At 44.7% G+C, this 15,131-nt stretch overlaps 1 protein-coding gene across 1 annotated transcript in view; it reads left to right on the top strand.

Annotated features, from left to right (window-relative positions):
• The first annotated feature begins 242 nt into the window (after nt 1-242).
• The window catches only part of EVL (Enah/Vasp-like), a 141,990-nt gene continuing 127,101 nt past the window's right edge, over nt 243-15,131 (top strand). The window contains exon 1 of the mRNA XM_032839694.1: nt 243-492. Coding sequence (XP_032695585.1) covers nt 488-492 — 5 coding nt within the window. The 5' untranslated portion in view covers nt 243-487. The remainder of the gene's footprint in view (nt 493-15,131) is intronic.

Genomic DNA, 15,131 nt, shown 5'->3' with positions numbered 1-15,131 from the left:
GCCGCCGCGCGCGCACTCTCCTCGGCGGCCGGGGGCGGCGGGACGCAGACGCGCGCACCCGCCTCGGCAGGGGGAGGGACGCCCCCTCAGTCCCGGCTCGCGGCGGAGCCCGCCCGCGCGCGCCCCCCCTCCTCCTCGGCCGTCGCCGCGCCACCCGCGCCCGCCCGGGTCGGCGCCCCGAGTTAAGGCGGGCGCGCGCTCGCCCCCTCCCCTCCGCCGCCCGCCCTGCCCCCGGCGGCGCGCGCACACGCCGGCCCGGGCACGCGCCCGCCAAGATGGCAGGGGCCGGGGCCCAGCTGTCAGGCACCGCCGCGGCAGCCCATCTCCGCAGCTAGCGGCCCGGACGCCCGCCCCGAGAAGATGCTCCCCCGCTGCCCCCCGCAGCCCAGCGAGACGCGGAGCCGCCGCGCCCGGGGCCGGCTCCCCCGCTAACGCCCCGCGCCCCGCGCCGCGCCCCCGGCCCCGCGCGCCCGCCCCGGCAGCGACAATGAGGTGAGTCGGACGAGCCGCGCGGCGGGAGAGGACGGGGCGGGCGCGCGGGGGCGTCGGCGGGGGCGCCGCGGGGGCGTCGTGGACTGCGGGCGGGTCGGCGGGGGCGGCGCGGGCGGCTGGTGGAGGCGGCGGGGGGGGGCACCTGCGGGGCGGGGGGCCGGGCCGGCGGGCAGGTGTGGCGGCGCCGGGCCGCGGCCGTTCGGCCTCCCCTCCCGGGCGCCCCCCGGCCGCGCTGCGAGCCCAGCTTCGGCGGTTTCCCGAAGCCGCTCGCGTCTCGCGTCCCCTCTCCGTGGCTTCTCGCGCGCCGGGCAGTGTCGGACCCCAGGGCAGCCCGGCCCGGGCCGTCCCCCGGCCGGGGCTCTGCTCGCTGTCAGGCCAAGAAATACAGCCCTGCGGGCCCCCGCGAGCCGGAGTCCTCCTCCCGCGGTCGCCGACCCTCGCTGGTCGGGGTAATCGCCCCCTTGTCTTTTTTCTGGGTAATTGTGCCTCCAGACACGCCGCCCGTCGCACCTACGGTGTCTGCGGTTTCATCTTGCTTGTTTCGTGAACTTTACGTGAACGGAACAATACAGTGAGTGTTCTTTTGTGTCTGCCTGCCTAACCCCAAGTTGTTTTCGAGGTTCATCCATTTGCTCACTAACCTGTAGCAGCCCATTGTATGAACACACCGCAGTTTGCCCAGTCCCCTGTCGGTGAGCGTTTGACTTGTGTCTGCCTTTTGGCTATCATGCATACACTTCTGTGCCCCTCGCGCACTCATTTCTGTCGGGGACATATCTAACAGTGGAATTTCTGGGTCAAAAGATTGGCATGTCTTCAGATTTAATAGATGATACCAAGTTTCCAAAGCGTTTGACCGATTTATACTCCTTCGCGCAAGCGTTTGAGAGTTCTTGTGCGCCACGTCCTTGTCAGCCCTAGGTATTGTCGGTCTTAAAACTTTAGCCATCCTACGGAGTGCGAAGTGTATCCCGCTGTGGTTTTAGATTGTACTTTCCTGCCAACCCATGAGGTCATGCTCCTGTTTATTTGGTGGCCTCTTTTATTATTAAGTGCCTGTTCAGATGTTTTGCCCATTTTTCTTTGGGATTTACATGGCTCTTCTCTCCTAATTTGTAGTTCCAGTCTGAAGTCAAGAAGATTGCTTCTTATAACACCTTGCAGAAATCCTACTGTTTTGCCGTTCGGATTAAGATCTACACAGTCCACTTGGAATTTGTTTTTGTGTGACTTCGTGTATTTGTGTGTGTGTAACTTTTTGTGGAATTGATTTTTTGTGGAAAAGGGGGTTACATTTCTCTGGGGAAAAGGTCATCTTTCCCCCGTATTTCTTCAATGCCTTCTTCGTCATCTTCCAGACTTCCATTTGGGACCATTTCTTTTCTCTGAAGAATACCCGTGTTCCTTTAGTGCAGGTGTGGGGTGACAGATTCTTACTGTGTCTTTGTCAAGCAGAGAGAGTCAATTACCATATGGTTTGGCTTATTCGTGGAGCATAAGGAATAACACTGAGGACATGAGGAGATGGAGAGGAGAAGGGAGTTGGGGAAAATCCGAGGGGTAGACAAACCATGAGAGACTTTGGACTCTGAGAAACAAACTGAGGGTTTTGGAGGCGAAAGGGGTGGGTCTTGGGTGAGCCTGGTGGTGGGTATTAAGGAGGGAGCAAATTTCATGGAGCACTGGGTGTGGTGCATAAACAATGAATTTTGGAATACATTTAAAAAATTAAATTTAATTAAATTTTTAAAAAAGAAAAACAATAGCTTAATTGAAATACAAGTCACACAGCATAAAATTTGCTCATTTAAAGTGTACGATTCCGTGGTTTTTAGTATTTTCACAGAGTTTTGCAACCATTACTGCAATCTAATTTTAGAACATTTTCCTCCATTGTGAAGGGCCTTTTAGGTACTTAAAGAATTCTTTGTTTACCATTGTTTTCTTTAAGCATTTCAAAGACATTTCACTATCACTGACTTGGGTTACTTCTTTTGAGAAGCCACTTGTCAATCTGTCATTCTCTTGGAAGCAGTTTTTTTCTCTGGGTGCCTTTAAAATATTCTCTTTGTCTTTGGTTTTCAGCAATTTTTCTATGCTGTTCCTGGTGGGACTTTTATTTTTTATTTTTATTTTTATTTTTTTTTAACTTATGACTGGAGTGCTTAGGTCTTCTTGAATCCGTGGCCTTAACATCTTTCATTAGGTTTGGAAGTCATCAGCCATTAATACATGAAATATTACTTCTGCCCCATTCTGTCTCACCTATCTTTCCGGGACTCCAGTTAAACAGGTTAGATCTTTCACTGGATTTTCTGTCTCTTAACCTTTCTTCTGTGTTTTCTGTTTGTCTCTCTGTCCTCATTCTGGGTATCTCCTCACTTATCTCTTTTTCTTCTGCTATAAATGATCTATTAAACCATCAATTGAGGGTGGGGTTCTTATTTTGTTTTTAAAGATTTTATTTGTTTATTTCAGAGAGAGGGAGAGCAAGCGCCAGCACAAGCCAGGGGAATAGGCAGAGGGAAAAGCAGACTCCCCACTGAGGAGGGAGCCTAATGTGGGGCTCTATCTGAGGACCCCAAGATCAGGACCTGAGCTGAAGTCAGATGCTTAACTGACAGACACCCAGGTGCCCCTTTGTGTTTTTTTGGTTTTGGTTTTTTTAACACCCAAGATGGGGCTCAAACTCACAACCCCAAGATCAAGAGTCACATGCTTTACCCACTGAGCCAGCTGGGTATGCCTCAGTTGAGTTTTTCATTTCAGTTATATATTTTTCAATTCTTTAATTTCCATGTGGTTTTCTTTTTATAGCTTACCATTATCTGCCAAAATTATCAATCTTGTCTTTTATCTCCTTGAATATGGTATGCATAATTATCTTAAGGTGTGTCTGATTATGGCATTAATTGTGAGTCTTGTCTGCTGTCTGTTTTCTCTTGGTTTTCATTCATTTCATCTTATCTCCTTATGGGCCTAGTTTTTGTTATTGTTGTTTTTTTTCTTTAATTTTGTGCTGGCCATTGAATTTGCCTAATTATTTTGTAGAAATTATTGGAGATCTAAGGTGATGTTTTCCTCTGCCAGAGAGAATCCACATTTGCTTTCATCAGGCGAATGGGGCACTTGGCATCTGGAGTCACTTCAGTGTAGTCTCAGGGATCGAGCTCTTTCTAAACCGAGCTGCAGTCCCTGTGAGGACCAGCCTGTTTGGTCCACTAGCCAGGGCTCAGCTCTCCACTAGCACCTTCCCTCCCTAAGCCAACACCAAACCTTTAGTGTTCCCTTAGGAATCGGCAAACACCCCCAGGGAAAAGTAGCTCTGAATACTGAGCTCACTTTCCTGACTCTGACGTTTCTTCCTCCTCCAGGCATCCATGCAAATATTTATTATATTCTTTCCCTGCTTTTCTAGTTCTCTTTGGTTAGACATTGTTCTGATTTACTTAGTCCAAGGTTGTTGGTAGTAAAACTCTTCATTCATGCGGGTTAGGGGCAGTTTGAGTCAGGATTGAATTCTGCAGGAGATTTAAGCTAGCAGGCTATAGAAGCTGTGAGGAATAAAAACAACTATTTTCAGGAAGCCTGGGTGGTTCAATCGGTTAAACCACTGCCTTTGTCTCAGATCATGATCCCAGGGTCTGCCTCTGCCTGCCACTGCCTGCTTGTGCGCATGCTCTCTCTCTGTCAAGTAAATAAATAAACTCTTTAAATCAATAAATAACGGCTATTTTCATGTGTATGTCAACTCTATTAGATTGTCAGTTTGTGAGATACTCTTAGAATCAAGATAATCTCAAAAATAAATCTTTATTTTCCCATAATATATAATTAGTTGATAAAATGGCAGTTTAGTGCAGGTCATTACTGTGATGCAAAAGATATTGGAAGCAGATGCTTTCCTCTCTTTTTTCCATATTTCTTTCTTTTGTTTTAATTTCCTTGTTTATTTGTTAAAAATTATCCTTTATCTGGTCCTCTTGAATAGAACATTTAATCTTTTGATCAACAATAGCATAATAGAATTCTCATATTCTGTTCTTTTGGATCAGATAAAATGGCATGACTATAGAAATGAAAGTTTATAAATGGCTTTTCCAAAGTGGGCCATTCAGTTATTCTTTTTCTTTAAGTTGTCTGTTTTTTACACAGATTTTTTTTCAGGGATCATTTCTGTAGTGTGTTACACCGTTTTTTTAAAATGCTGCTGACAGTTCGTGGTTCTCTGTCACAGACTGTATATAGTTAAGCACCAACGTGCGTACATCAACTTGTACCCCAAGTACTTGGCTTTTGCGCAAGGACCTAAATAAGTCAAAGGAGTATATTCATTACCTCTGTTGTCAGCTCATTTGATTGGGATATTTATAAGCAACTTGGTTCATCCATGAAAAGTATTTTGCTTTCTGTTCAATCCTGAGTTTTTTCAGTGAAAGTGACACATTTTTCTTGCTAGATAATCTCATGGGGGTATGGAGCTGGGACCTGTTCATAAAGGTATGCAAGGTAGTTTCCAAAGCATCCCTTTTCAGGAGTGTCTAAGAAAGGCATAGGGCTCAAGATGCATCCTCATGAATAAACCGAACATTTGAGGCACATATTTTTCACATATTTTAGGAAAAAAATGTCCTGTTGGACCAAACTCCTCAGGTAATTAAGGCTGTACCTGAGTTTTTCTTTCTTTTGTAGACTATTGCCTGAATCCTTCCCTTTTCCTAACAGACCTTATATATTTTCATGTCTTCATTCAAAAAATCGCTTTTTGAGGGCTTACTGGTCCCTGTTGCTGGATTAGGAGGGTTGGGAGGTGAAAAGAACCAGACCTCCCCTCCCAAATAGTCCCCATCCTTAAATGATTTACAGATATACTAGATCCCTTTCTGCATCCTTTTTTTCTTAAAAACCAACCCCCCCACATTCACAGTATACAGTGTATTTCTGTTGATATGCTTTCGTCATTTATCTTTGGGGAACATTCTTTTCTCCGAACATTTTCCTTATCTGCCTTTTATCTTTTAAAGATCTGATATATAGAAGATTAGGATTTTTATGTCATTAAGTCCTTTTCTTTGTGGTTTTCCTGTCATTTTTTTATGTTGAAGATAGCATTCCTCTAGAAGTTTGATAAGTATTAATTTGTTTTTCTATTTTATATATAAAATATAAAAAAGTCATCCTTCGGGGTTCCTGGGTGGCTCAGTGGGTTAAAGCCTCTGCCTTCAGCTCAGGTCATGTTCCCAGGGTCCTGGGATGGAGCTCCGCATTGGGCTCTCTGCTCAGCAGGGAGCCTGCTTCCCCTCCTTCTCTCTCTGCCTGCCTCTCTGCCTACTTGTGATCTCTGTCTGTCAAATAAATAAATAAATGTCTTAAAAAAAAAAAGTCATCCTTCAATTTGTCTGGACTACGAGGTGAAGATCAAAATTACTTTTTTCTTTAAAACTGCTGGTCAGTTACTTGACTGGACCAGTTGATACATGGCAGAGGTATCAGTAACATTTCCTTAGTTAGATGGCGATACAGGCATCTGGATATCACAGTGGTCTTCAAGAGTGCATGGTTGCAACCAGTAACACCCCCCAGTGACTGGGATCACCCCCCAGTCCTCATAGCAGTTACCTGCCCCCAGCAGGGACCGCCCTGTGTATGTAGGACACAGCCGGTCCAGCATCCCACAGGTCTGGTTTTGTGCCAGGGATCCACCTCTTCTGGGCCAAGGGCGTTTTATCAATCTTGGAGTTATACAGACTGCAGTGAGATTGCAGGGCCCAGAACCAGATACACAGGCACAAACACAGTCCTTACTTATCACCGTAAGCCTGTGCTGGCTAACACGTGTGGGTCCAAGTACATTTCTGAACCTAGCACTGCGGAATGGGGACAGAAGAGCATTTCTCCAGGTCATGGAGGGAGTCCTTGGAAGTCATATTAGGGAGCCTAGGGAGATCTAGGCTCTCTTCTGTTGTTCTGTCTGCCTGTTTTTAGGCTGGTGCCACTGCTTTATTGACCTCGTAGACGATGGTTTTTACTTTTTTTTTTAAAAGATTCTATTTATTTATTTATTTTAGAGAAAGAGAGTGTGCGCATGTGAGCAAGGGGAGGAACAGAGGCAGGAGACAAGCAGGGTCCATGCTGAGTGCAGAGGCCAACACGGGGCTCCATCTCAGGACCCTGAGATCATGACCTGAGCTGAAATCTGGTGTTGGACTTGCAACCAACTGAGCCACCCAGGCACCCCGAGTTTTACTTTTAATGGAAATTTTAATGTCAGTAATTTGTTGAAGAATACAGAGCCGTTTAGAAACCTATCTCACAGTGTTTGAGAAAATACTCATTCAAGCCAGCAATATTCCAATACTCTTTGTGTGAGACATGTATGGAAATGGTTCTAATAGCTTATGCTGGTGATTTCCCAAGCTGGTGAAAAGAAGGCACCATGAATCATAGTGCCATTTATTGTATTTTATTTTAAATTTTTACTTAAATTTCAGTTAACATAGAGTGTAGTACTAGTTTCAAGTGTACAATTCAGTAATTCAATAATTCATACAGCACCTGGTGCTCATTACAACACGTGCACTCCTTAATCCCCATCACCTGTCTCACCCATCCCCCTTTCCCAGCCGCTCTCTATAGTTAAGAGCTTGTTTCTTGTTTTCCCTCTCTCCCCCACTTTTTTTTCCCCATTTGCTCGTTTTGTGTTTGTTTCTTAAATTCTTTTTTTTTTTTAAGATTTATTTATTAATTTGACAGAGAGGGCACAAGCAGACAGAGAGGCAAGCAGGGGGCGGGGGCGGGGGCGGGAAGCAGAGAGCCCAGTGTGGGGCTCGATCCCAGGACCCTGAGATCATGACTGGAGCTGAAGGCAGAAGCTTAACCCACTGAGCCACCCAGGCACCCGTGTTTCTTAAATTCTATGAGTAAAATCGTATGGGGTTTGTCTTTCTCTGACTTATTTCACTTAGCATAATACTCTCTATCCACACCATTGCAAATGCCAGAATTTTGTTCTTTTTTATGGCTGAGTAATATTCCATTATATGTATTTCTTTGTGCATGTATGTATATGTATACACACACATCATATCTCCTTTATCCATTCATCAGTCCATGGACATTTGGGCTCTTTCCCTTTTTTGGTTATTGTAGATAATGCTGCTGTATACATCAGGGTGCATTTCCCCCTTTGAATTAGTATTTTTGTATTCTTTGTATAAATATCTAGTAGTGCAACTGCTGGGTCATAGGGTAGCTCTATTTTTAACTTTTTGAGGAACCTCCACACTGTTTTCCAGAGTGACTGCACCAGTTTGCATTCCAGCCAACAGTGCAGGAGAGTTCCCCTTTCTACACATTCTCACCAGCATGAGTTTCTTGTGTTGTTTTTAGCCATTCTGACAGGTATGAGGTGATACGTCATTGTAGTTTTGATTTGCATTTCCCTGATGCTGAGTGATATTGTACACCTTTTCATGTGTCTGTTGGCCATCTGTATGTCTTGTTTGGGAAAATGTCTATTTGTGTTTTCTACCCATTTGCTAATTGGATTATTTGTGGAGTTTTTTGAGTTGTATAAATCCTTTATGTGTTTTTTTTTAAGATTTTATTTATTTATTTGACAGAGATCACAAGTAGGCAGAGCAGCAGGCAGAGAGAGAGAGGGGGAAGGAGGCTTCCCGCCAAACAAAGAGTCCGATGCAGGGCTTGATCCCAGGACTCTGGGATCACACACGAGCCAAAGGCAGAGGCTCAACCCACTGAGCCTCCCAGGCACACCTGTATTTTGAATATTAATCCTTTATCGGATATGTCATTTGCAAATATATTCTCTCATCCCACAGGATAACTTTAATTTTCTTGTTTCCTTCACTGAGCAGCTTTTTATTTTAATGAAGTCCCACTAGTTCATTTCTGCTTTTGTTTCTCGTGTCTTCAGAGATGTGTCTAGAAAGAAGTTGCTACGGCCAATGTCAAAGAGGTTACTGCCTGTGCTCTCCTCTAGGATTTTAATGTTTTCATGTCTCACATTTAGATTTTAATCCATTTTGAATTTATTTTTAAAAAAGATTTATTTATTTATTTATTAGAGCACATGTGTGTGCATGGGGGTGAGGAAAGAAGCAGCGGGAGGGGGAGAGAGAGTCTTAAGCAGACTCCTCGCTGAGCACGGAGCTTGACCACCTGACCAGGGCTCGAGCTCACGACCCTGAGATCATGACAGGAGCCAAAACCAGGAGTTGAACACTTAACCAGGTGAGCCACCCAGGCGCTCCTATTATGAATATATTTTCGTGTGTGGTGTAAGAAAGTGGTCCAGGTTCATTCTTCAGCACGTTGCTGTCCAGTTTTCCCAACACCATTTGTTGGAGAGACCGTCTTTTTCCTTTGGATATTCATTCCTGCCTTTGCAAAGATTAATTGACTATATAGTTGTGGGTTGATGATTTTTTTTTTAAAGATTTTTATTTATTTATTTATTTGGCAGACAGAGATCACAAGTAGGCAGAGAGGCAGACAGAGAGAGAGGAGGAAGCAGGCTCCCTCCTGAGCAGAGAGCCCGATGCTGGGCTCGATCCCAGGACCCTGGGATCTTGACCCGAGCCGAAGGCAGAGGCTTTAATCCACTGAGCCACCCCGGCACCCCTGATGATGATTTTTAATATGAGCAAAATCATCCTTTTGTTAAAGGACTGCCATTTTGAATTTTGCTGGTTTGGTCATTTTGTTTGTATCTAGTTGTAAACATAATAAATTTTTTAACCTTACATTTTTAATTGTACATAAATAAACTGCATGAAAATAAATCAGGTTCCCTTTAAAGAGAATCTATATACTACCTAAGTTTGAGCTTTGCAGTAGACTATAGCTTAATGGTAACCGAGTTGTTAAATGGCTGTATCATACGTGCTAGAGTAATGTGAAGGGGACCTCCAGCTGACCTCAGGGTGGGGGGGGGAAGGGCATTGGCCCCCTCAGCAAACAACTCTTCATTTTCTCTTTCCTAGCCCAAAAGGAAATCACCATAGAAACAATTTCTATTGGAAATTTTCTCTCACTTTTTAGAAAAATAACTTTTTCCTGATTTGAATGTGGTATATATTACATGCAGAGAATTTTTTTTTATTATTTGACAGAGAGAGATCGCAAGTCGGCAGAGAGATAGGAAGAGAGGCAGAGAGGCAGGAAGAGAAGGAGAGGGGAGCAGGCTCCCCACTGAGCAGAGAGCCTGATGCGGGGCTCGATCCCAGGACCCTTAGATCATGACCTGAGCCAAAGGCGGAGAGCTAACCCACTGAGCCATCCAGGCAGCCCCTACATGCAGAGAATTTGAAAGCATAGGGAGGTAGAGAAGATGATATAAATCAGCGTTGATCTGTTGTTTAGGGAAAACCACATTAAACATGGACTCTAGTTCCTTTATATGCGTAAGGGAACATTTTCACAAAATTGATATTGGACGGTGTACTTGTATTGGATATTTTACATTTAACTTGTATGTATTACCCCCTTGTTAAATAGTCTTTGAAAATATTTTAAGTAGGCGAATAGTATCTATTATATGACATACCATACTTTATCAGCACTCCAATTTTGGGACCTTTAACTTGCTTTTAGGGTTTCGTCATTGTAAATAGCACAGTGGTTAATGTCTGTGCACATAATTCTTAGGGCACATCTTTGATTATTTCCTTAAGATAAATTAGTAAAATGGTATTATTACTGGCATCAAAGGGTATAAACATTTTAATTTTAATTTCGAATACTAACCCTTTATCGGATATGTCATTTGCAAATATATTCTCTGATAATTAACATTTATATCAGAATGTTAATTTTAAACAGAGAAGAGAGAAAGAAAGAGATAAAGTTAGTAAAAGGAAGTTTAATCCTGTCTTAACTTAGAGGTCCCCCCCTTAAAACTAAGGACTAGAGAAAGGTCAGAAGTAAATGGTGTGGTTCCATGTGCTCACCAGTGGGGGGAGCCCCGTTCCCCATTCCTCTATAGCTGCTGGCGTGCAGGTGACAGTGTGTCTTTGTCTTTAAGGCTGTGTGAAAGACCTTTTTTCTTCAGTTTGGACTTCATGTTGGAGTGTGGACAAACTTTCTAAAAAACTGTTGTGTTATGCCACACTTTGCCCCCTATTTTCTAAGCAGCCTGGATTTTAGAGTCAGACCTGATTCTGCTCCAGAGCCACTCGTTACCTGACTGAGCAAATTACTTAACCTTTATGAGCCTCCATTTCTCTCACGTGTACTGAGGATAATTCCACTTCCCCCACAGGGTTTTATGAGGATCCGTTGAGAATGCATAAAAAGTTCTTAGCCTGTGATGTCCAATAAAGGTTAGTTACCTACCTCCCCCACCCCAATTCATTATGTCTGCAACCCTGAAAAATCTGGATCAACCCTGAAAACCCTGAAAAATCTGGGACAATTCTAAATTCAGATATTCTGTCCGTTGTCAATCACTAAATCACTCATCTTCCATAAGTGGTAATTTTTTGGTTTAGAAGCCATAGTTGTTACCAATGCTTCAATTTCTAAAAATGATTATCTATAAAAGATACAAAGGAGAACTGTTAGAATAAAGACAAAATAGGAGGCAGGCTATTTGCGGGGAGAAGAGATCATTGTACCAGAACATTTATGTTAAGAAATACTTACTGCGGGACACCTGGGTGGCTCAGTCAGTTAAGCATCTGCCTTTGGCCTGGGTAATGATCCCAGGGTCCTGGGCTCAAATCCCTCATGGGCTCCCTGCTCAGCAGGGAGTCTGCTTCTCCCTCTTCCTCTTGCCCCCCCGGCCCCGCCCTGTCCTGCCCCCAGCTTGCTCATGGACTCTCCTTCTCTCTTTCGAGTAAGTGACTATAACGTCACTTCCTCCAGGAGTTAATCCTTGAGCCCTTCCCTGAAGGCCCTTCCCTTCCCTTGCTTGCATGGCATCCCATATCTCCTCTTCCGTAACTCTTTATATTTATAATTATTTACATTTTTTTCTCCTCCACTTCATGGAGGATTATGCTTGTTTTGATCACTCTTGGGTTCCTAGAGCCTAGCATTGTGCCTGGCACTTGGTAAATCATCAATACTGATGCTGCCACCTATACCTAAAATGGATAGTGAGTCATGACATTGTCATTCCAGCTTGGCCTGGGTCCTTCCAAGTACAACATTCCAGGCATCCACCCCCAAATTGGGGAAGCTGGCATCCAAACGAGAGAGGTTTCATTACATGAATAATGATTTACTGCACAACTGGGGCGATGGTGCTTTAATCGTTGTTCCCATACGGCTGCTGTGGGGCATGATTGTTTGTTGATGTGTGGCTGGATTGTTTTTCCTGTTATTTCCTTATAAGGACATTATGTGCTGTAACTTTTGGTGTCTTGGATGTTTCTCAAACTTTACCGTGCCTGGGAATCACTTGTGAATGTTCTTCCAAAATGCAGATCCCATTGCCAGAGGTGCAGGAATGCTTTCTTAAAATCTCTTTTTCTCTTTCTATTAATAGAATTTATATTTTAGAACAATTTTGTGTTTACAGAAAATTTGAATAGATAGTACGGAGAGTTCCCATATACCCTGCACACATATAAATGGTGTCATTTCCCCTGGTACTAACATCTTACATTTAGGGGACATTTGTTATACTTAATGAGCTAATATCGACACATTCTTATTAACTAAAGTCCAAACTTCACTCCTTGCTTCTACCTTGTGTCTTTCTTCTGTTCCAGGGTACAATCCGGGACACCACAGCACATTTCATTGTTGTAGCTCCTTCAGCTCCTCTTGGCTTTGATAGTTTTTCAGCCTTTCCTTATTTCTGATGACCTGGTCTTATTTCAAGGAGTACTAGTTAGGTTATTGTAGGATGCCCCTTGTTGGAATTTGTCTCGGGTTTTTCTTAGGGTTAGAGTGGGGTTGCAGGTTCTGGGAGGAAGACCACGGAGCCAAGGCGCCGAGGTGCCGTTTCTTCACATCTCGCAGAGGGCACGCTCTGGCGACATGGTCTACGGCTGCTGAGACTGACCGCAGTCACCTGGCTGATGTCATGTTTTCAGGTATCACCCTTGTGAAGTTAGTCTCTTTGTCGCCCCCCCTTTTTTTTAAAGATTTTATTTATTTGACAGAGAGAGATCACAAGCAGGCAGAGAGAGAGGAAGGGAAGCAGGCTCCCCGCTGAGAGCCCGATGGGGGGGGGCTCGATCCCAGGACCCTGAGATCATGACCTGAGCTGAAGGCAGAGGCTTAAATCCACTGAGCCACCCAGGCGCCCCATCTTCGTCCCCTTTTTAAGAAAGCTCACGGCACACACTTAAGCAGTAGGGAGTTGTGCTGTTTCTCCTGATGAGTGCTTTTTAAATATTAATAATAATTTTTATATGCATTAGAAGAAAATAGTGCATCACATCCACAGTATTTTAACTGAGTCCCCCCCCCCCCACCACCAGAGGGCTGTATCTGAGACAAAGGCCCACATGAGAGGAGCTTTCAAGGGAGTGTTCCCCCTGGGAGCAGGAATGAGGGGAGGGCAGGGCGACGGAAAGAGGAAGAGCTGCCATAGGCATTCTGTCCCGATCAGGCCCTTGCTCTAAGCTGCCGACTTGATGATGACTGCGTTGCACAGGACTCGCATTTGTGGGGAGAAAGGGAGAAGCATACACCCATCAGCTACTGTCTGCCTTTGACAGTGGGTGGCCCCGAGAGGGCCCCCATGTGTGGTTTTCTGTTAGTCAACAGTCATTGCAGACTGTTTTCCCATAGCCCATGGCATCGCCTGGAGCAGGGACAGGGAAGGTCAGAGCCTGGGCGAGACTGGTCACTTCAGTGGTGGCTAGAATCAGAACCAGTGAGGCAGGAGGAGCGGAAGCGATGCAGAAAGGTTGCTTTGTGCATGTGGTTTTGCGAATATTATTACTAAATAGAAAGGAAATATGTTTCATTGCTTTCATCCCCTCGTGCATTGCTTCTTGATTTTCAGCCATTGCTGCAGAGTTTCCGATCCTTCCAGGTTGGCTTTGCCTGGGTTTTTCTAGTGCTTGAATGCTTTCTTTTCTTTTTGTGGTACCCAAACGTTCTAATCTCTGACCCAGTTGCAATGACGTATACAGTTGGAAAGAGGGATCCAATTTTATCCTTTCTTTGTCTGTTTTTTCAGTTTTCCCAAAATCACTTATTGAAAGTTTCATTTTTCTCCCACTGGTTTGAGATGCTGTCCTTTGTCATATTTAACTAATTTGACCTATTTCTGGATTTTCTGTTATATTCCATTGGTCTATATTTATTCATGTGCCTCTTTTAATTAAAGAGGCTTTATAATAGGTTTTCGTATTTAGTAGGGCTAGCACTCTTATTGTTCTAGTGCATTGATTTTAAAGAAAAAGTCTAAGTAATAGCACTGATCATGAATGACTAGAGTTTGGGAAATAGTGCTTTGGCCCAAAGGAGCAAATCTGGAATGGAATGACTCAGGCATCTATATACCCCTTGAGGAGAATTCTCATTGATGACATAATGCATATGGCTTTTGAATATGGTTCCAAGAGATATGAGTGAGGCTAGAGATCACTCACAGGAAGTATCACTTTTGAGGATAGCATTGTTAGCACGTCAAGACAATCCCTACCCTTCATCATCCTCCTCCAAAATTACTGATGATACCACAGTTTATTTTGGAGATTTTTGACCTGTTAAAAATACTCATTTGTAAAACCATAGAAAGTTAGAAATCCTCCAAGTCTGGTGGGCTTTAATCCTCACCGGGTATCAGAAATGCTTGGAAAGGATCTCTTCCATGGCTTCTCCCCGTGCCGGGGCCCTCCCTCAGAATACTCCGTTAATCTGGGATAAGGTGTTCTGTTGTTGTTTTGTTCTATTGTTAAAGTCTTTTGATTATTATTACATGTGCAGCCAGAGTGGAGAACTGCTGACCCAGTCAGCCACCAGGTCAGGAGCAAGGCTGATTTTTCTGACATTGTAGTCCCAACACCCAGCAGTGGACCTGGAACATAGAAAGTGCTCAATAATTATATTATTACAAATAATTATTCGTTGAAGAATATGTGAATCCCTCCTTTCTCAGATGGGGAAATGACTCCAGACGCCAGAAGTCACTTGCCTGGGGCTCACGAGGCAGTGGGCCAATAGGGGCAGGAAGCACAGGTCTTTTCTCCCCACTGTCCTCTGTCCACATCCTCCCCTTTACTTACGGGCAGACGTGGTCAAGAGCAGGGACTGTCTTGACTTATGCGTTGTCCAGTCTTGTGACCTTGACCTTAGCTCCTCCTGCCCAGTCCAGCAAAAAGTACAGCTCAGGGGTGAGCCTGAGACTTTGTGGTACATCGTTGGATTGTTTCAGCCTGTCTGCGGTGTCAGCCCATCTCGGGCAGGGGAGGCCGAGGGCAGAGCGGGGAAAGGGCACAATCAAGTGCTGTTCCCTGGCCTGCGAGTTTACAGCGGTCTCATTTTTTGACAGGAGTTTCACACCCTCAGTTCCAGCCATAAAACACATTAGAGTTTTGATTAAAATGCATAATGATGGGGCGCCTGGGCAGCTCAGTCATTAAGCGTCTGCCTTCAGCTCAGGTCATGATCCTGGGGTCCTGGAATGGAGCCCCACATTGGGCCCCCTGCTC

Source organism: Lontra canadensis, unplaced genomic scaffold, assembly GCF_010015895.1.
Source record: "Lontra canadensis isolate GAN:19392208 unplaced genomic scaffold, GSC_riverotter_1.0 scaffold108, whole genome shotgun sequence".
NCBI classification, from domain to species: Eukaryota; Metazoa; Chordata; class Mammalia; order Carnivora; family Mustelidae; genus Lontra; species Lontra canadensis.
This window is presented reverse-complemented; position numbering and strand designations above follow the sequence as displayed.